Source organism: Gouania willdenowi, chromosome 9 (genome assembly GCF_900634775.1).
Source record: "Gouania willdenowi chromosome 9, fGouWil2.1, whole genome shotgun sequence".
In the NCBI taxonomy this organism is placed as follows: Eukaryota; Metazoa; Chordata; class Actinopteri; order Blenniiformes; family Gobiesocidae; genus Gouania; species Gouania willdenowi.
In genome coordinates, this window is record NC_041052.1 from 19,156,237 (window position 1) to 19,179,662 (window position 23,426).

General features: G+C 38.7%; 1 protein-coding gene across 7 annotated transcripts in view; it reads right to left on the bottom strand.

Annotated features, from left to right (window-relative positions):
- Positions 1 to 22,908, bottom strand: part of rhobtb4 (Rho related BTB domain containing 4) — a 53,822-nt gene extending 30,914 nt beyond the window's left edge. For 3 of the 7 annotated variants that reach the window (XR_003674765.1, XM_028456779.1, XM_028456782.1), the window contains exon 1: positions 694 to 1,015. Coding sequence is in view for 1 of the 7 variants with exons in the window: in XM_028456779.1 (XP_028312580.1) it covers positions 694 to 722 (29 nt within the window). In the remaining 6 variants the exon portion in view is untranslated. Of the gene's footprint in view, positions 1 to 601; positions 1,016 to 15,337; positions 15,363 to 22,004; positions 22,103 to 22,674 lie in introns of those variants that run through there. The other 4 variants (XM_028456785.1, XM_028456781.1, XM_028456784.1 and 1 more) reach the window with 3 other exon arrangements.
- Positions 22,909 to 23,426: the final 518 nt, after the last annotated feature.

Sequence of the window (23,426 nt, forward strand, 5' to 3'; positions counted from 1 at the left end):
ACGGTTTTGCATATTGTGATTTTTTTTTTTTTTTTTTTTTGGACACAATGCACGAGTGGTGTGTGCGTGTGTGTGTGTGTGTGCTGTGGGGTCTGCACTGTCATCAATGAAAGGAGCCTCATGTGCACCTTCTCCCTGCACCCATTCATAAGCACCTGGGCTCATTCACAATTTTGAAACCAACTCAAGCCAACGTGGCGGACGGTTGTTTGCTCTGGGCCTGGTGTAGCAGCTCCATTTCCCAGATGCAGTATGAGGACAGGTGCACAGCAGTCTACAGTACATCCTAATAATAATGCATCTGATAAAGTATTGCGTAATGTGCCAAGCCCAAACACCACTGCAGAACAGCAGATCTAGTGCTACGTGCAGCATCACATGCAGTGAAAACACACACACACACACAAATGCATCTCTATGGTAGTAAATAGCCTGTAATGAATGTATAATAAGTGGTTACAGGGATGTGAAGGAGATATTATAGCTTTTTAAACACTAGTGATGGGGGGTCAGTGACCGTGATGATGATGATGCACAGCATGAATGTAAAAGACACAGACAGTGTGCATGTGTAACATGTGTAACATGTGTAACATGTGACCTGTATCCCTGCCTGCAGCAGGCTCGGCTCGGTTCGGTTCGCTGGCTGCTGCCGCCGCCGCTGCCGCTGCTGCTGCTGCTGCTGCTGCCTACCTTCCGACGGTTCCGGAGTTGACCCACATGCCCACACAATGCCGCTGGTTGGAGCACTCAGCCCGGGCCAAGAGGAGCACAGAATAGATAGGTGTTCCCGTTGTTAGACAAAGAAAACATAAAGACAGCTGAGCAGACAGGACCTCTACCCGCCGGTCACATCCTCCTCTGCCTCCCCTCCTAAAGTCCCCTTCCTTTGACTTCCCACAGTGTTAACGTCACCGCTGCAGAGTCCTGTATTAATGCAGGTCTGTGTCTGAGAGGAGACTTTTTAGAGTAAATTGTGAACTGGACACAAGGCTTTATTCTGCTCTGTTCTCAACCACCTCCTTCTCTGTTGTTGTCCCCCCGCCTCCCCGGCTGATTTGGTCTTAACCACGCCCCCACCCCTGATGTCACCACACCAGCCGTGCCACTCCGAAGTGCTGCGTTCAGGGTCCTCCGAATAAGGGACACTTCAGTTTACAAACACACTTGTCACGGACTCAGCACGGAGGACTGAGTTTACCTGAGTTTACCCCCAATGATTTGAAAAAATATGATTGTCGTGATCAGATTGCTAATTTATATGAATATATTACCTTATTTTTGTAAAGTTGCATTAGGTTAACTGTTATTTATTGCAATGTATATATAATCATGTTTTTTTTTTTTTTTTGGAAAATAAATGATTCCTTTTCGTACTGAGTTTTATTGTAATCATGTTTTTTTTTTTTGTTGTTTTTTTTTGGAGAATAAACTATTCCTATTCATACTGAGATTGCTTTCAAGTTGTTGACTGAGGTTGTCACTCACTCAGCACAGCGGAAGTAGCAAAAATAACAGCGGAACTAGCAAAAATTCATTTTCCGGTAGTGCACGTGCTCAAAATTGATCTCAGTACAAGGTAAACTCAGTCCGTGACACGCTTCACACTTTCAACGACAATATTCAACTGAACACTGAATGTTTATTGATTTGAAATGAATTGGCAGAGGTGAAAGTCGAAGATTACAAATACTGAAGTTACTGTAATTGAGTTGCTTTCATGGGTACCTACTTGTACTTTTTTCAGTATTTTTAAGTACATTTTAAAAGAAGTACAGTAATTTGTTACATTTCTACACCCAACCATTACCGACTAAATTCTTTTCTTTTTTTCCGTGATTATTTTTCATTTCCGTTTCATGGCACATTGAACATAATCCATATGTTCTTCGTCTTACCATTTCTGATCAAAGCCCAACCACTAGTAACTTGTATGACTTACTTGTACTCGTACTTGAGTACAATTTCAATCAAGTAACAATACTCCTACTTGAGTAGAATAGTCGTCTTTACACTTCTGTTGATTGGCAGAAATGTTAAATATTTACTTAAGGTCACGTTAGACGTCAAAACGTCATGGAGGAAGAAATTTTAAAACTGAACATAGTCCACAGCAGTGCTTCTCAAATGGGGGTACATGTACCCTGTGATGCCACTACAGGGAGTATTTGAGAGCGATATGTGGACAAAAACAAATGAATATGGGGTTTTATAATGTTTATTTTTAGTTAAAAATGATAATCATAATAATGATGATAAAAATGATCTTGATTAGAACATGAACCTAAAATACAAAAGTCAGTCTTGATCCCACACCAGACAGGAGATGACAGCAAATGATAAAAACTATAGAAATAAATCTCTTCAGAAAACACTAAATACTGTTTTATTCCATTTATTTACAAAGTTAGACAATTTAAAATGTGTTCTCACTCATTCTTTCTATCATTATGAGCTATAGTTTTTTTTTTTTTTTTTTTTCATAATATTCTGAGCAAAATGTTGTAGTCGGACAAAGGGGGTACTTGGATTCAGAAATAAGAAAAAGGGGGTACTTGAGCCAAAAAAGTTTGAGAACCACTGGTCCACAGGGACCAACCATATCAAATATCCCTGATGCTTCTTACTGGAGCTTGGTGTTTATTTAGATTTCCCCAATCGATTCGATTCACAAGGACCAGATTCAATTTGATCGCGATTTGAATCCGATTCCATTTGATTTTTTGATTCATTGAATGATTACGTTCAGTCACAGTCCCAGTTTTACTTAAATCATAGTTCTCAGAAAACTAATGCAATGTAAACAGTAGAAAGTAACTTAACTTGGTGCAGTTTTAAAAATATCATTGTTTACATTAAACAATAAACATGGATGTCACGATACAACTTTTTCATTTCCGATACGATACCAATATTGCAGCCTTGAGTATTGGCCGATACCCATATCGATACGATACGATAACAAAACGAATCATCCATACTTTTATTACTTATTTAAAAAAAAAAAAAAAAAAAAACGATATATATTATATCGAAGATTTTAGATGCAGTCCGATAAAATCTGATATTCCTTTTCTTGCTGATATCGGACCAATATCCGATATCACACCCCTAGTACAAAATACATATTAGAATAATCTAGATGTAGGATTTTTTGAATTTCTATCAGGCCATTAAAAGGAAAATTGTTTTAAATCAATATTTCATTTTTTTTTTAAAATTTTATTCAAACTCAGCCCTACTTCTTTATTATCTGTTTGCGCTGGCTGCAGAGTAGAGGCTTTGTCTCACTTTATAAGTCAGCACAAGGTGAATGTTATCTAAACATTCAAATAAACCTATTGTTACGTTAGTATATTCAACTAATGTTGCTAGACTTTGCATTAACTATAAGCAGTTCAAATGCATTCATCACGGACTATTTCAGTTTTTGTCGAATAAATTAATATTAAGATTTTAGTTGACTAAATCTGTTACCCGTACAGTCGACAAAAAAATAAAAAGCATAAGAGTTTATGCATTTTGAGGGGTGGGTTTCGCCCCATGATGATAATTTCGTTTTTAATAGTCCACGAAGATGTAAAATATGTATTGATATAGTTTTCGTCGTCATTTTATCTTTTTTTAAATTTGTCATCGTTGGATCATGGAAAAGAGCCAGCTTTTTATTGCCCTAAAGATTTAATATAATTATTTTCTGGAATGTTAAGCTGCATCAGCAAAAACACACCGCAGCAGTGTCACCAGAAGGGAAAAGAAATGCAGCATTATGCAATCAAAACCTTTGTAAATGTAGAATGTATTAAAATGAAATGAAATTAAAATCCAGTGCATAAAACAAATAAAAGCTGAAATATGGACGCGAAATGATGTTCTTTTTGATAAGTCACTTAGGATTGTTTTACAAAGAATAAAATCGGTGTCATTAGAGACACCTAAAGAGTCAAATCCACCAAGTTTCCCTTTGGGACTGTGTCAGACTGAAGACAGACATCTACTGGCAGACATAGGAACTGATCTCACTGAAACAAAGGCAGTGTTAGTTCTCTGTAACACAAAGCAGATGCAGTCATCTAAGGTCAACACAACACAGGGCGTGGATCTTTGCTCCATACACGTCTTGGTGTAAACAACCTTGTTTAAACCTAAATACTGTATATGACTGTGGAAAAGCACTGATAAAATCAATCATTATCACTTTGTTATGTGACCTTTATGTTCGCATTCATGGTTAAAGCAACGTTTTCAAAGCTGGGATTGTTTTTGCCAACAATGTCAGCCTCGAGTGCATAACTTCTGGGGTTGTCTGGGAAACACTTGCAATGTTGTCTTGAAGCCCTGAGAAAATGCTGCCCCCTGACCTGGTTGGCACAGTCCGAAAGAATCTGCATGAAAGATGGGCTGGAACAGCATTGGAGAATGCAGGAGCTGAACACCACTGGCACAGAGGGAGGGGGCTGAGAAATGTGGTGTGCTGTCACCCCACTTTTGTACTTGTGGGAGAACTCTCTCAGGCAGCCCAGACTGGTTTTTTGGGAACTTTACTCCCAACGCTTTAGCATTTGGTGGGATTCATGTCAGTGAGAATTAGCTGATACCATTAGTTGGCATGACTGCTTTAATAAACAGTGTCATTGTGCTTGGTCAAAAACAATCATCTCTATTTGCAACAAGTGTAAACGTGGAATAATTTAATTAAAGAAGTACTATACCTTGGTTTGGTGCAACAAAAAACAGGCTGGGGTCAATAATTGTAAATGCGTAATTGATAATTAATTACAATTATGACTTTAAAGAATGTGTTGCTGTCGTAATTGTAATTAAATGGTAACTGAGTTCAGATATTTGACTTTGTAATTGTAATCACCATGGAAATTCTTTAAAAACTGTCAATTGTATTTTAACGCAAAACTGGGGAACCATGTTATAGTTATATGTACATTTGTACACCTATGTAGTTAAGAATTTTAAGTTTCTTGTCAAGCTTTCCCACATTTTTACTCTTAAAAATATATTAAAACCTATATTTTCATTGATTAGGAAGCCTAACAAGATAAGAAAGATGACAGATATTTGTTTTTAGTGTATTTTACAACTAATTTATGACCATAAGAGATGCTAACAGAAAGCTAACACAAGAGGAAGATTAACTTTTTATTAGGTTATTTATTTCAGGCTCAGTAATTGTGATTAACCTGTAATTGGACTTCAGTAATTGAGAAGGTAATTGTAATTGACTTTCTGAGGATAAAACATATTTTACATTAATTGTAAATGGAAAAAATGCTGGTAATTGTAATTGAACATGGGTACATGAAAATGTAATTGTAACTGATACATTTAATTGACCCCAACCCTGGTTGCTAGTACTTGCTGACCCTAAATTGTCTATAAATGGCCACGTTTACATGGGAGCTTTAATTCCTCTTTAAAGTGGAATAAAAGTGAATTCCTCTTTAACCTGACCTTGTAAACACATAATTCCTAATGCTGATTTAATTCCAAATTAAAGGTAATTCCGAATTAGGTGGCTGGTTTATTCCGTTTTAGACAATTCTTCTTTCTTGTAAACACTTCACTTGGTTAAAGCCGCTTTAAGTTAATTCGTATAGTTTTGCGCATGTGCAACTTGAGGCGATGATGGGCTGGTGACGACATAATGCAAGATGGTGGCGACCCGGACTTCAGCCGAGACTATTTAATAAGAGCCTTAAAAGACATGGATATAATGAAAAGAGTGGATGGACGGAGGCATAAACATGTGGACATTAACACGGACACACACAGACTTATTAAACACACACGGACCTCGGTAAATACGTTAAACGGAACAGGCTTCACCGGACGGCTAGCACAAGGACCCGGAGGTGGAACATGCGTCCCCGTACTGCATTCACAGGCTGTAATATCACCAAGTTTATCATTTTACCTGTTGTTAGAGCTACTGTCTTTATCAGGGAGCAAATATTTATTCCTGGTGATTGTTTTCCAGACTTTTACTGGGCTCTATTTACCGGTGATTAGTTCCTATCTCCTTCCGCTCCGCGGTCCAAACTGAAACCGTGTGTTATTGTCGAGCTCCTGCTTCAAAACTACAATCAAAACAAAGGTGAAAACAGTTTTCATGTGTGGTGTTCTGTGTTATAGCCGACAATAAAAGGTTTGTTGTGTATTTTTCCTCACCGACGTGATACGTCACGTTCTCTCCCTATCCAATCAGAGCCTTCCCAACCCCCAGACCTAAAGCGGAATTAACTACAGCAGAATAAACCTGTTTTCCATGTAAACCTCGTTCAGGAATGACCATTTCCATGTAAACACGAAGCAGAACATTTTAATTTCGAATTATTTAATTCGGAATTAAAAAAACATCATGTAACCGTGGCCAATGTGTGTTTGTGTGAGACGGTGAGATTTTTTCTGAATGCGTTGACTAATATTCTCAATGTCAATCCTTTACTGATACTGTTCTCACCCTCAAACGTCCAACAGGCCTGCCCCCCCCCCCCACCACCACCACCACCACCACCCTGCCCCAGTACTGTACTGGAACTGCTCTAAAGCTGTCAAAACACTCTCACACTCCCCATGGCCACAGAGAGTTTGTCTTCAACACACCGAGCTTGTTCTAACAAACACACATTCGTTATGCACACTCAAAAATAGTCTACATGCAGGCTGTTCACTGACACAAGTAGGTCAGAGCTGCATGGGTCTTTCAAACAGTCCTCCATCACCATGGAACTGATACCACTATCACAGATTATATTCTACTTCAAGTCCTGACATCAACACACTGTATAAGCACAAATGGGTTAAACTATACATTGGGGTCAGTTTTTGGGTCACATTGATGGTCAAATTCCAAACCCTTATTATTTTCCTTGGGAGTAAAAAGTAAAGGTCAGAGGTCATGGACAGGGATGGAAACACAACGGGCCAAAGTAAACGCAGACTGTGGGAAACTTAAGTTCTTCAAGTGATAAATGCAAAGAAATGTTAATGAATTCAAATCCCCCCCCCCCCCACACACACACACACACACACACACACACACACAGGGAGTGACAGGGAGTGCATTTTCAAACGGCAGGCCTATGTAGTTGTGGCTGATGGGTCTGTTAGGAGTGTTGGTTCAAGTGTAAAACATTCAGCTTTAGATAAGACATGAGAGAAAGTTCAGACAGAGACTGGCACACAGGAATGTAAAAGAGAGCCAGAGGGACAGAAAGAGCAAGGATGTTGTTTACTTGCTACGCTATCAGTAGATTGTCTTATCAAGAGGGGGATGATAAAACTCCATGTGTGTGACCGGCTCTTGTTGCCACATTATATCCTAATGAAGTTAAGTCTCTTCTCAGCAAATATACACATGATCGTAGCATTTCCGTCTTTGTCATGTGTTTTAATTCTGCGTATGCTACTCTACCCACAAATTGCATCGCAAAAAAAATTACATAGGTTTTATACAAGTCGTATCCCTAAACTGGCAGTGGGAGTGAATGTGTGTGTGTTACTCTGATTTCTGTTGCTGTGTGTTAGCCTTATAACACGTTTGGCAACTGTCCACATAAGCCGGCATGGACTCTACTGCCCCATGATCTGAAAAGTGAAATGGAAGTATGCAGTACAACACTGACAGATGCTAACATTTGAATGCGTGTTCATCTGATTGGTTTTTGTTCTGGACTGTGGACAGGCCTTCTGGTCAATAATAGACATGTCCACTAACCAAATTCCCTGGGCTGCAGATCGACATTATGTAAGTCATTTATGGCATCATTTGGTCAAAAATCTATTATAACCCTTCAGCATATTGTAAATCAAAGTGTTACGAGAGGACACTGAACCCATGCACCTTCTCTTGGCCAAGGATTCAAGCTGTAGAAAATGAGCACCGTGACGGCATTGTTTAGCCAGAGATCTTTTTTTTACAAAGTGTTCCATAAGCTTTTTTGGGCTTTTCAATTGACTGCGTGACAAAAGTAGATAGTACTAGTGAAGGTGCAATGGCAGGCGTTCTGTCAGGAAAAGTCCCTATCGTTGTGTTAGAAACAACAGCTTATGCAGCAAACCAAGTCAAAAAAAAAGGAAGAGCAGTGTGAAGAAGCCAAACTGTAAGAATGATAACATACAGAATAACACCGTGTGTAAACCTTGGACAAGCATATCTAAGGTGGGGAGTGCTTCGCGACAGCATCAGGCTGAAGTTGGTTTCAGAGCCAATAATGTAAAATGTAACACTTACTAAGTGTCCGACATTAAAGTTCCTCTACAAATCGCTCGATAGACGTGCGCGATCATGAGGATAACAGTGCACAAAAAGTGTATTTGAAACAAGGAGGGGTGGGGGGTGGTTATTTCCAAACCCCGCCTCAAAGATTCTACAAACTGCAGCTTTCAATAGCTGACTGTGTATGTGAATTTTTCAATTTGTGTGGTCTTCCAGTTGTTACGCACCTCACGAAAGGGTTTTTTGATATAGAGGGGGCTTGTCCAGGATCTATTTTGTTGTGATATAATTGAAATTGATTGATCATTGTCGGCTTTTGTTTCTTTGTCATCCTAGTAGTTTGAACTATAAACACTATCCTAACCCTTGCCAGAGATATTTAGAATTCAAAAGTGGAATAAAAACCAGTGTATAATAAATGAACCCACACATTTTGAGGAAGAGCATGAACAACTCAACTCAGCTCACTCTTAGATATTAGAGTTGAGTTTGCCAGCTTCCTGTCTAACACTATTTTTGTGTTATAGGCCAGTTAAGTCAGCATAAATTGGAAAAAGTCAAAAAGAAGTAGGGTGATGTTTGAGTTGGTAAACCTATAGAACCCAGATACACACACATTGCACTATTCAAGCTCCTAAACAGTATAACAGAACACTTTCTTTCCATGTTCCTGTCATTTGCATTGTTGCATGCCGTGCAGCCTGTAGGATGGTGTTAACTGACTGTCTGCACTGGTGATGATGGGTGATGATGGTAGAACATGAGAGGAATGTAAAGTGGCTTGGAATCCTGGGGCCAAGACAGGTCAAAGAGAACTGAAAGAAGACTGAATACCTGTAATAGAATGAAGAAGGTGGAGCACTACTGAGTATTTGTTAAGGCGATGAAACATTTTCTGTGTTTTAACTGCCTGCTGCCCATCTAATTATGGTATTAACGTCGACCTAAGTGTCTCACAATGTGACGCCTGGCTTGTCCAAAGCATTCTTGTTTCTAAACAGCTGCCCTTAGGTGGTTGAAACTACTCAACCCGTCCTACTTTACATAAGCCAAAGTGTATTTTACATGTATGAGTGATCTCAAGCACAAGGTATGTTTCAGAAGAGTTGTGTTTAATCTGATTTTTAACTTTTATTCTTTAAGCGCTTATACACAATATCTTTATATGTGGGCATAGCCATCTTGGAGTTTTCAGCCAATCAGTGTTAGGACGTATTTGGCCCCCAATGTTACTCTCTCAAGAGATAGCTTTTCAAGTTGCCATTTTTGTGCTTAACTAAGTGTCATCCAGTTCCTTAAACATTATGGCGTTATTCCTAAGAACACCAGGAACATTGCAGAGATGGATTTGGATGTTGCACCAACCAGGAAAAAAGCAATGAGGCTTTGGAAAATACCGGTCTGCACAGCATTTGAATGCCATTATTAGCATGCTTTCAAGCCAAACAAGAAAGACACTTCAAAAGGGTAAGTCTATGCTTCCATTGAAACAATCAGACGTGCTTAACCTCATAAAACCAGTTCAAGTTGTCGGTTCACTTCCTTGAGTAATCACTCCGTCAGAGTTTGATAAACATTTCGATCTCCACTAGCGTGCATTTAACAAGTAATGAAAAAAAATTTTTATTGCATATGCAGCTTTTTAAAATGCCTTTTATTACTTTAAGTTTACATATAATAGTCTTTCAGCTGAACTTTCTTTGTAACTTGTATCCTTTTAAAATAAGCATTACTTTTGAAAATTATCTACCTGAGGCTCTGAGATGCTCAAAGGTTGCCGACATGCTCCACATTCTTGTTTGGCATAAATCTGTATGATATAAATGAACAGCATGTCAACCTTGGGGTTACAATTCAGACAGCATTCTAACAAGAGGGAACTAACTTTGGCCTTGGCATGTTTTGAGGTGATCAAGTGCAAGTCTAAAATCACACACACACAAGCACTTTCAGCAGGATGTAGACAGGCAGGTCAGTGAAGGTACCTCTTAAGCTGTGGCTGTCAAGTGGCAAGGATAATCTTAATAAGACTCTCTTCAGTTGCTTGTCCAAACTCTTAAAAGAACACTGCACTTAACTGGAAAATCTGGTTTTATTTTTTATTTTTTAAAACGGTTATGTTACACATGTTAGATGTGTGACTCCTATGTGGTTTTTGTCATGTACTGTATATTTTATAAAACAAGTAAATAAAAAAAAATCCCCTTAATTGTCTTTTTGGGAGTGGATCAGGAGTTGGTAAGTGCATTATTGTCTTTAAGACTGATTAGCAGCTTAAGTCAAGGCCCTGGAGTAAATTTCTGTCTGAGGACTTGATAAAAAAATAAAGCAGAGGGAAGAGAGAACTGTCTAGTCTATAGTATAAGCCCACAGTACATTTAATAGCTGTATAGACCAGAAAATAAGTACTAATCAATACTTGATTCAAAACAGCAAAGCATTGTCAATAGTCATCAGCCTAGGGGTGTTTCCTGAGATGCATCACACTTGATAAAGTGGGGCTGACACATTTGACATTTGATTACTGGATGACACAAGACTTAACACGTCTGTAACCGCGGCGAACTTCTGGTAAGTGTACAAAAACGGAGATTAGGCAACAACCAGAAATAGTTAAAACAGTGTTCGATCGTCATCCCAACCGTAGTTATCTGAGAGAGAGGTGAAATGCTACATTCATGAACAGAGAACGTTCAGTCTGTATTCTCAAAACAGCCTGAACCAACACAGAGCAAGACCAAGGTAAACATCCCTGGACCTCAGTCTGTTACAGTGTGCCGGCCTTGCCGAGATCACACAGTAGACAGTCAGTGCACCGACAGAGAGCGCTCTGCAGAGAAAATGAAGCCTGCTCTACTTGTGACCCTCATACCAAAGGTTAGACATGCCAAACAGTTACATCATTTTGTAAATCCGCAAACAAGCTGATTTAAACGGTTTTCTGTGGACAAACGTCTTCACAGTCAGTGCCCCTACTGCTTCAAGAGGCTGTGTTTAATTTGAATTATTAGTAATGATTAGTGACGATGCAGGAGGCATTAATTGGTTGACTTATTACATTTTTTCTTTCCCATTCATTTCTATTGGAAATTTCCGCTTTTTGAACTTTCAAGCCCTTCATCCCCTGCCATTCCTCAACCGTTTTCAGCTACTACCTTCAAACCATTTAAACTATTTCAACCTTTTCCATCTTTTCAACACATTTCAACTTTTTTCAACCTTATTGCTAACGTTCAGCTATTGCTAGGTTCATGCTCAGTTAATGCTAGGTTAGTTCTAATGCTAGGCTAATTGCTATTGCTTGGTAAATGCTAATGCTAGGCTGATGCTAATGCTAGGTTAGTGCTAATGCTAGATTAATGCTAATGCTAGACTAATGTTAATGCTAAGCTAATGCCATTGTTAGGCTAATGCTAGGTTAGTGCTAATGCTAGGTTAATGCTAATGCTAGGTTAATGCTATTGCTACGTCAGTGCTAATGCTATGTTAATGCTAATGCTAAGCTAGTGCTAATGTTAGAATTTAATGTTAGACTCTTTAAAAAAACAACTTAATCTATTTATATTTTGTCAATGTTATTGCTGACTTTTAAACTCTTTTTGGTACTCTTTGTTTTTATTGCCATTTTACTGTAGCACTTTGAGATTTGTTTGTCAAATGTAAAGTGCATTATAAATAAAATGTATTATTATTATCATTATTATTATCATTATTATTATTAGGCCAATGCTGATGTTAGCTAATGCTAGCTAAGCTAATTCAAAAAAACTTTTAATCTTGCAGTGGTCATGCCAGTCTGTCTTATCTTTAAAAGTAAATATGAATATGTGCTCAAAACATTCACGCAACCATGTTCTGAGATTTAAAAAGATTTAAGAAAAAGAAAAATGTATCATCTCGATGGAAAATATCTTGCTCCACCACTGGGACATGTCCGATCTATTGATCTAGAACTACTGCAACATCCATTGGCCTTTGTGTAAAAACAAATTGTTGGTCAAAAAAACAGAATTAGAAAGAAGGAAAGGATCCAAGAGTGGAATGTGATTATAAAGGGCAAAAATCACATCACGAGTGGAAAAAAATAGACAAAAGTGCCAGACTACTGCAACCCTGTCAAAACAGGAAGTCCCTTTGTGTGTTTCCTTCAAATAGCCTGCGTGCTGCTTATCTGGCTGTGTTTTTCTGGCAAGTTCCTTGAATTGTATTGCGCTTATTCAAAGGAGAGAAAAAATCAACGCATCTCTCAGGCAGAGAAAAGTGTTTATCTCAATTGCGTTGTACGTTCATCAGGGATTTACAAGAGTTTGGTAATCCATCCTGACAGGTCAAAGCTTTTCACTGGTGTAGCCATGTAATCCTTCACCTCGTTAAAAATGGCACAAAAAAAAAATCAGGAATGCAGAATTTAACCGTGTGAAAATAGCAATCCGCAAGATGTATCTGGACTCATTAAAATTACATTAAAATAAATCAAACACTAATTGCAAGAACAAGGACATTTTTAGTTTTTTGGGCTTTATTTATTATTATACTGCTCTAAAATATCACAATTTTTGAAACCCTTTTTTTTTAATAATGGTTATATTTTGACCTATTTTTAAAAAAATATTTAGTTGGTGGGGAGGTGGGGGTGTTCATTCACCAAAGAACCACTCGGCTGCGGAACACACGCACACACACACTCTCACTATACGATGTGTGTAAAAATAGTGTCATGGAAAAATCAATACTGCTGTTTGGTTATTTCCGCACTGCTGGGATGTAGCCTGGTGACAACCAAGGTACAATAATCACTGCACCCTGTGGTCACATCTCATCCACTTACAAAGCTCAGCACAACTACATAGCGAAGGGCATGGAAGTGAGACCTATGGATGGTCCTTTTCTGTTTATTCCAGCTCATGCTAAACAGTGGGAATAGCAGATATGTGGGGAAATGTAGTAGAAGTAGAGTTATATTATATTACGCCTTGACTCACTGAACACAATGATACGCACAATGTTCATTAAATATTTACGCAGCAATGAAAGTGCTATTCTCTGAGGGAAGATTTTGCAAAAACATGTCCATTTACAGATCAAATTTATATAGCAAAAAGTAATTTACAAATCTAATACAAAAAGACATTTTTGTTAAATGCAATTTTTCATTGGGCTGTTTATTGTGTATGTATGCATGTAGATTGGTAAAATACCCCATTAAGAGTTTAAAGTATTTTTTTGGGTTTTTTTTTTTCATTAATAAATTAATGGGAAATGTCCCAAAGTATCCAATCAAAAAAAAATGGAGGATTGTTTTTAACAGAAATCAGATAAAAGTGAGTTTAGATTTGAACATGAGAATTAACCAGAGAGACTGGAGTCAGACGAGCACATTGACCGGGATGATGACAGAGCTTTCATCTAAAAACTTGCTACCACAAGCAGTCAAGTCTGATTCATTCATTGTGGTGTGAGCAGTTGGATGTGGAAAAAAAAAAAGAAGAGAAAAACAGCCAGAGAGACCGGAGACAGCAGTGTGTCAATCAGGTTGCATCAGCACCCTTAAACAGTAAAAACACAGCTTTCATCAGTTGACTAATGGAGGATAGCAAGCACACACAAACCTACAACAGCTGTGATGTAGAACAAGTTCACTTCTTAACCTTGATACACATGACCACAATTATAAGAACAAACAGAAATCATGCGTGAATGCCACCTTCGGAAGTGTTGCTTCTAACATCACTCTAAGGCCCTGTTTACACGACGTTTCACTTCCGTTTCTGTTTTTGTTTCCTAAAACTTCTGGCAATGTTGGTGGTGTAATTTAGCAATGAACCAAAATAAGCGTATGCGCAGAGACACTTCCACCAAACACAAGTAAGAGTAGAGCTTTAATAGGACCTACAAAGTTAGACCCGACCCGGCCCGAGGTCAAAAGAATACAACCCGACCCATCTCTCTTTAAGTCTAAACCCATTGCTGCCGACACTATTCAAATGCGTGCACGACGCTCACATGTAGGCGAGCTTCTTTAATAACTCATCTTTACTTAATAGCCACTCATTCTGCATTAATAAACATGACAAGCAGCTTCATATAATGCTCCAGACGCTACGTACTGGTTTACTGCTGCAACACACAAAACTCAGTAACCTGCTTCTACATATGTAACAGCTCTAGAACGAGTCATTTATGCATTTTATAACATCATTTATTCATGTGTCAGCAAACATCTCTGGTTATTTCTCGTGCTTATCAAAACACATCAACTGACCGTTCATTCACCGTGCAGCGTCCAAGCCGAGTCCAACCCGTGTCCGCGTTAAAAAGATAGAAATTCAGCCCGACCACTTGTTCAAGCAAATAGCTCCCAGTAGGAGTGTAGCACTGTGATTGTGGTCAGAATTTGGTGGAGGCACTTTGTTGGAGAAGCATAGTTAAATTCCAAAGAGTGATGCACACTCACAGTGTGCCTCTGAGGCTCTGCAGCCGTACTGCGCAACACAGAAAGTGTCGGTTCACTGTTTACACTGGAAGCGTTTTCAAAAACTTCCACTTTGGAGCCAGTTTTTATAAGTTCTGCTTTGAAGCCCCAACACGCCGTTGCCGTGTAAACGGACCGCTAAAACGCAACAAAATCTCTATGTTTTCTCTAGAAAACGTTCTAGTGAAAACAGGGCCTAAGCAATGTGTTCATGGACCAAAATCACCAAAAAGGGCCATGAAGTACATCAACTCATTGTTTTATTAACTCATATACAATATTTAGTAATAAACATTTGTTTCACACAGTAGTTACCAAAGAACTGAGCAGCACGTTAGTTCAAGCAGGCACGGAAGTCAAGCTAGTCCAGCCCCTTCGGCTGTCAGTAGCTGTTAACGGACAGCATCGATCCCCTAATTCAATCATCCAGCTGATCATGTTCAATGCCTCCCATTGGTAAGAGTTAGTCTCAGTGCTGCATTAAATCACAGCAACGCGTCTACTTCTGCATGCTTTGTCCCTAAATGCCCCGCAACCCATCCCCACCCCACCTCCTCCTCTTTTGTCCAACTAAACAATGTCTCCTGTTGGCATCTAACATCTGTGCTTCTGTTCCAGGGGTTCATACTGACCGCTCTCTCTGCTGATGCCTCTCCATGTAGCTCAGGCTTTCCAAGCAACAGCTGAAAGAGCAAAGAGATCCCAGAACAGAGCCTAACCGCTAAACCTAAACTGCATGCTGAATAAAACAATTTGACTAAAGTGATCCTGACTGAACTGTAAGAAAAGTGACTGAAAAGCAAAGAGAGAGTAGAAATCACCAGTGTTGGAGCATGAAGACACTTTTATATTCCAGCAGCTATGCACTGGAGAGACACTAAAGTATAAAATGTGTGGGTCAGGCTGTTCTGTTCTGAAGAGAATGCAGACGTGCTTTTCGGCACACAGCTTCCACCATAAATCCCTCAGACAACACCCTGTGGCATGGGTCGCAATCTGTGCCCGTCTGAACACATGCTAATGCACCAACCCTTGCATACCTTGCTGACATTTCCTCAGTCATATGACTGCGATGAATTCACCCAAGGGATAGACTCCTTGCCACAAAGGAGAGTAGCAGATGCTAATGAAAGAGATACCCAAGGATCAAATAGCTCACTATGATGCATTACACACAGTCACACATACACACACATAACCAAACAGAGCACACTGATGAAGATTGCATTGCTTGCAGTGGTACATCTGCACCATAATGTTGACTATCATGATGGTATATTATAGAACTTGGAGTCTGTGGCATAAATATAAAATAGTTGCCTAACAAATGTTTTGTAGGTGCAGACAAACGCGGAGACATCATATAAAAAGTAGCACGATGTATGTAAGGAAGGTTATCTTTGGGACATATGTATGTAGTGTAGTGGCAAGAGCTGTTAAATCCCTTCAGGAAATCACCTGGGTTAACTATGGAGTTAAATACAATTATCTGGGTCTCAAATATTTTTTCTGCAGTTGAACACTTTTTTCTTTGATCGAAAATACTTGTTTTTTGATTGAATTGATTTGATTGATCGATATTCTATTTGTACATGTTTGAAATAAGATCAATCAATCTATCTAACATGAACAAGAAGGGTTTCCTACCTGTGATAGTACACATTATCTGAACATGGCAAATACAAAATGACAATTGGCAGGAACGGAACAATCATGTCTTCTAATTATTTTAATATTCAAAATCAATACATATAAGAAAAAAATACTGCTGCCTGAAATCCTTTATCCAAAACAGTTTCATCATTGTCTGTAAACACTGACGTTGCGTAATAGACCTTTCTTTCATTGCAGCCAATACTAGATCCCTGGATACAACCCCCTGTCAGGCTTTGGCGTCTGTCCAGCCTGGAGCTATCTGAGTGACTGCAAATGGACGAAGACAACCCTCTCTCAAAGAAAGTGGCTCTCTTATCTCCTCCTGGCTGTTGGTTTGGCACTGCCCTGTCCTGTCCCCCCTAATGACACAACACGTCCTTATCCGAGGCTCTCACCACCCAAAAAAGTTCATTCCCTCACACTTGAGTAGTCTGGTTGTGTAAACTTCCTGTTTTTATTCAATTTGTCTTTCGTTTTGTGTCAGTTTTTTTTTATTTTACTCATTGAGGCCCATGAAGCTAATTGCTCTCACTTTCACACATACAGTGAAAATAGTGAGTGTTGAGTGATATATTTATGCCACACAGGAGGGAGATGAAAGAGATGTTTAGGAAAGAACTAAAGAATACCTAAGGTTTGCTCATCTTGGAAATATAAGGTCAAAAATAATTACAGCCTCAACATTGAGCTCATTTTCTCCCTTTAAAATGTTTTTGTGGAAAAAAAGTTATTGATGTTTCAAAAAGTTTGAAATGTGTGTGTTGCAACTTTAAGCAAGGTATTTTTGAATATATTTTCATCTCACTGACACCAACAATCTGCAAGATGACAAACATATAATAGTTTGTGAATGTCAGCTGAGTAATCCAGGAGATTTATAGTGAAAGGTACAATACATTTCTGGGCTCACACCCAAATAAAGGAATGAGGTGAATTGACAATTAATTTAGTTTTACTCCTCAACATTCTCCACACATTTTCCACTTAAGCCCATTCAAATTAATTGGCCAACACTCAAAACAAGGACACAAATAAGTAAGAAACAATCTTGTTTGAATCATTTAATCTTTGTGTAGTTCAAACAACTCTTATCAAAGTGCTAAATGACATAAGGTTGAACACTGATTCGGGACACTGCATTTGACAGTGTGGCACATAATGCTAACATGGGTCGGACTAAATAGAAAAGTATTGTAATGATTTAAGTCCTACTTGGAGGAGTGAAGTTATTTTGTAAGCATTAGAAACTTTGAATCTGACAGATTAACAATGTCCTGTGGGGTTCCTCAGGGCTCTGTTCTTGGACCCCTTCTGTTTAGCCTAGTCAATATGTTTCATTTGTGACAAATTCTACAGAGCTGTAAGGTTGATTATTTCATGACTCTGAAAGATTAAGAGAAGCTGGTACAGGCTTTTATCTCTAGCAGACTGGACTATTGCAATGTTCTTCTAAACAGGAATCCCCCAAAAGAGCATCAAACAGCCAACTCTGGTTCAGAACGCTGCAGCTCGGGTCTTAACCAGAACAAAGAGATCAGAGCACATTACTCTAGTTTTAAAGTCTTTACACTGGGTCCCAGTCAGCCTCAGAATAGATTTTAAAGTTCTGCTGCTGGTGCATAAATCTGTGAATGGGTTTGGTCCAGAATACATCACTGAGATGTTGGTCAGGTATGAACCCAGCAGGTCTCTCAGATCTATGGACACAGGTCAGATAGTGGAGCCCAGAGTTCACAGTAAACATGGTGACGCTGCTTTTAGTTGTTATGCTGCAAAGAAGTGGAACAAACTGCATCAGAGCTGAAGTCAGCATCCAATGTGAACATTTTTAAATCAAATTTAAAGGCACTTTTTTTTCCTCTACTATGTATGACTGAGATGGAGATTTGAAATCATCATCATCTATACAAATACATTTGCCTTGACTTGTCTAGTTACCAAGAGAAGCAGAACATCTTCATCCTGAATCAGGTTTACACAATTCACAGCTGATCAGCTATCGTATTATAATACTTTCCTTTTGTCTTTGCTGCCGGTGTAAGGATGAGTGTGTCATTCGTGCATAAACAACCAGCGTTCATTCTGAAGAAAGAGGACACTTGGTTTCTGAGCTGTTTAGCATATGTTACACTTCAGATTCACACAAAACACACCATTAATTCATGAGGGGGATAAATAAGACTGATCAATGAGGAATACATTGGGACGGTCTACTGCATGTAAACAGAGCTGAATCTGACCTGAAGTAGAATGACTACAAACTAATCTGTGCCCTCCCAGCTGATAGAAACTATTGATCAAGATGTTTAGATGTACGACAGGAAGCAACTGGTCTGTCCTAAATTATTTCTTTCTCTTTATCTCTTGTGATACTTGGCATTAAATATTTGAATTGGTAGTTGGAAAGTACAACTTACTTACAAACAATTAAAGCTGTCTCACTCAAATACAAAAATCCCACAGATGTATTATTCTGAGAGCAAACATGACACGATGTTAGCTCAAGCGCTGCGTGCCTTTTTGTATGTGCATGTGTGTTTTAGTTGCTGCTCAGTAGAGGTGAAAGTAACGGATTACAAGTTCTCTCATTACTGACTGAATTACAACATTTTGTTTTAAAATGATCAACAAACATTGTGAAACTACAAATGACCAGACAACAATCAAATGCATCACATCATAGCCGACCAACCAGATTAAACCTAATCTGCGCCACAGCGCCAGAACAGCATTGAATGGAGGTTATTTTCTCAATTTTAGAGTTCATAAATGTAGCTATACATAGAGCCTGAGAATTTTTTTAAATTTTGAATTGAATTCTTTCATTATTTTTATTTTATGTTTCAATCATACATTTTGACCAACCTTTTTATTTTATACAGCTGCTGTTGTGGAAAATAAATTAAGTTCCAATTGTGCAAGATTTGGTCTCTTCCTTTTTAAATTAAAATTTGAGATGTTCACTGTATGCAAGGCAACCGTGGCAAGATTTATTACCAAAAATAAACGTGGGGGGTGAAAGTAACTCGTAACTTTTACTTTGAGTACAATTTAATTGAGCTACTTTTTACTTGTACTTGAGTATTTTATGTATGAGTAAAATTTCAATCAAGTAACAGCGATATATCAGTACTCTTTCCACCTCTGCTGCTCAGCTTACACAAAACCTAGCTTCTTATATGATTCCCAGCTGAGAAGACTTGGAGAACCAATAGGACATCCAGCAGCCAGGAATGCTTGGGGTGTAGCCCTACTGGAAATCCCCAGTTATTACACACACACACACACACACACACACACACACACGCACGCATGCGCACACGCACACGCACACACACACTATGCCAAGGAAACCTACTTGCGGAGCAGAGACAGACAGAGCTGAACCTCATCCCAGAGGTAGAATGGTTGAAATTCCACAGCTGATAATAAAAACACATATAATAGAGGTAGAGAGAAGGAACTGACATCAACTGTGGTTAGACTTTCCACATCCATCATCCTTTCAACGCCCACAGGGAATGTATGACAAGAAAAAGAGGGAAAACCAGGAAATGCTTGACCCCTGCTCTCAGTGATAGGGCTGCTGATAACTGAATACTGTTTGGGTTGTTGTCAGAGATACCAAGTTTCCTTCCCTGCTTTGTGACTGCTGTTTGACCCCATGGCTAAATGTCTCCATTCCTCAGCTATGTCTCCAAGCTCAAGACTCACAAACTCAGGCTAGGGTCGGTGGACACACATAACTGTTAGTTTAACCAGGTTAAACTGATGAAAAAAATGTTCAAAGCACATTATGGTATTGCCTGAAAATGACCTTAGGTAATGTAAACAGACACAGGCTGTGTCAACAAGAATGAGGTGAATGAGTTGAGTCAGCTTTATTCCTGTGAAAAGTCAAGAGTGTGTGCTTTTTATACGGATAAAGGCTGAGTCATAGAATTAGGTGAGAGACAATTAGCTATTACGTCCATCACAAGTGGTCATTTTAGTCGAAGATTAAAATTCAGGGCTTTGTCAAACTTTACCTAAACCTTTAATGCAACGACTGGTAATTACACTTAAGATAAAAAGCCATCTACAATGAACATACTGTACAACAAAAAAACTAAATAACATACCTTTGCTCATGAACCAGATACAATACAAATGATGGCAAGATAAAACGTTGTTTTTCATGTATTGTACATAAAACTATGTGTTTATGATTGCAAGCTTTTTTTGCCGATATCCGTTGTGCCAATATTGTCGAACACTAAATCTCCGATACTGATATATACTTTGAGACCTCGTTTTAGGTCACATTATAAAAACATTTATGGAAATAACATAAGCCTACTTTCAATGTGATGCTCCACTGGATGTATTTCACAAATAGCATCATTAGTGCAAATTAAGAATGCTAATTTAACTTTCGTTATGGAAAAAGTGCCATATTCATTTTTAAAAACCGACTCTGGTTTTGGCAGATATTACATTTTATACCCAATATTGGACCAATAATACCAGTGGGCCGATAATATCGCCCATCTGTAATTGCAACATAATCTAGATAAGTTTTGGATATTTGAGAGTGTTTGTAGATCAGACTAGGTCATCTGACAGCCCAGGGGCCACACGCGGCACTTTGTGTAACTTTGTGCGACCCCCTATGTAAATGCACAAAAAAAGGAGAAAAACCTACAAAATAACAGCTAAAACACACAAAGCGACAACAACAAAATTACAAATGTGACAGGAAAATGCACAAAAATAGACATAATGGCTCCAAAAACACACAAAACTACAAGACAAAAGGAATCCTAAAACTAAATAATAATAATAGTAATAATAAAACTAACAATACTACTGCTACTACTACTACTACCACTAATAATAATAATAATAATAATAATAATAATAATAATAATATATTGACAGAGTTTAAAAGAATAAAGAAATTGTAAAACCTAAAAAAAATTATTTAAATAAATGACAACAATATAACAAACAAAGGTACACAAAATAGTTTTCATAAGAATACCCAAAAAGGTTCTAATAACACATAAAATGACAATAAATAAATAAATACACAGTCACAGGAAAATATACTAAAGGACTTCAAAAATAGAAAAAATGACTTCAAAAATACACAAAACAACAACAACAAAACAAAAATTACAGGGAAAAAAATACACAAAAGGAATAGTAAACACACAAACCCCTTTGTTCCTCCCTGCAGTAAGGCTCACAATGGTCATTATTCTAAATGCTGACATTTATATAAATGTTAATAATGTGGCCCTTGGATCAGACAATCACATTTTTGTGGCCCCTGCAAGTGATAAAAGTTGCCCATCTTTTCTGTAGGCTATCTTCTTTGTGAAGGACACACCCACACTTCTTTATACACTTTATTAAATTTAGAAATACAACTATGTAAATAAAATAAATACATTTTAAAAAAAAAAAAAAAAATATTTTTGCGTCAGTCACATAACTTTTTTCTTTGTGTACTGGCACAGTAAAAACACCCCAAACGGAGTCGTTATGCAACCTCTCTCTACCGTCCACATGGAGTCGACGATCCACTCGGTTTTTGCAGCGAGCGTACGTGCGCTTGTGCCCGTGCGTGTGCGTGTGCGTGCGTGGCAGTCCCCTTACCTTCACAGACGTGCAGCGCTGAAATCACTTGGGCTCTCGTCGGTTCTCTCCGTTCCCATTCACTTTACAGTGGGCAGCTCTGCTCTCTCTCCATTCAACTGCAAATTCACAAACAAACCCGATCACTTCACCTCACTCCCCTGGAACAACGTCTCTAAAACACTCGCTTTCTCACAACTCCTTCAATTATCGGCTCGGTTTTCGTGTCAGGTGAAGATTTTTGGGTTTTTGTTTTTTGTTTTTTGCCGGAGTTTGGACAGCGGAGAATTCCCGTGTGCAGAAGCCAAAGAGGCGCCAGGAGGAGGAATGTGATTTACACCAAAGACATGTTGGAAAGGCTGCGGGCATGCTGTTGTTGTTTGCAGGCCCTCCTCTGTGGTGCTCTGGACTCAGTGAGTCGTCCCGCCTGTGGTCCTGATGCGAGTTTTCTGCGTCCCTTTGTTTGTTCCCAGTCACACCTACAAGGAGCGCGCGCGCGCACGGAGGAGCTTTTGTCTCATGCGCCTTTTTACGCAGCAGAGAAATCACACTGCGTACAAACTCATCAATAATCTCCTATACGTTAACTTTTTTATTCTATTTTTTTTTTTTTTTAATGTGTTTGGTTTGTAATGATAATCATAATAACGCAGTAATAAATCCCTTTGTTTTCTATTCCTCTGAGCCTCACCAGAAGTTGGGGGTCCCGCTGGCTCTGTCTGCTTCCCTCGCTGTGTGTCCTTCGCTGTGGCAGAGCTTGGTTATGTTTCCCTGATGATGTCCATCCTTCAAAGACTGCTCAGCATCGTCCTATCAACTCTATCCCTGTGTGACGACAGCCTGGCTGCGAGTCATCACTGCCACACCCATCCATTCATAAAGCCCAGACAGTGCCAGCCCGTGCTATAGCTGCACACTCAGAATGCTCTACACGCACTGTTTGTGCTCTATATCTGCTGCTCTACTTCTTCTTTTCTTTTTCTTTTTTTTTTTTTTCTTTTTTTACTCTTGGCTGATGTTAGATTTGTGCATGTTATATAATCTCATGTGGATTTTTTTTTCACTCTCTCCCCTGATAATCCTCATGTGCACTCATCTTGTTGGCAAGCTGTCCCCTCCCTCTATGCAGATAATCTTTACTACATGTGGGCCCACAGATGAGATTTTTCAGATGAGATTTTTTTCCCAAAATAAACTTGGTTTATTTATTTATGGTTTTTGGATTCAGGCAGAGAATTAGCATACTAGTGGGCGGAGCTTTGCCAATGTTCAAAACCTGATTGGGCAGCTTAAGTGCCTTCAAATCACTGCATGTTCCCAGAAAAAATTGAAATAACAGGACTTAATGTACCAGTCATGTTTACAACATCAATTGTTTTTCATGCATTTCCAACAAACAGGAGAGGTGATTAAAAAAAACAGTTTTCTGAACAATTTTATCCC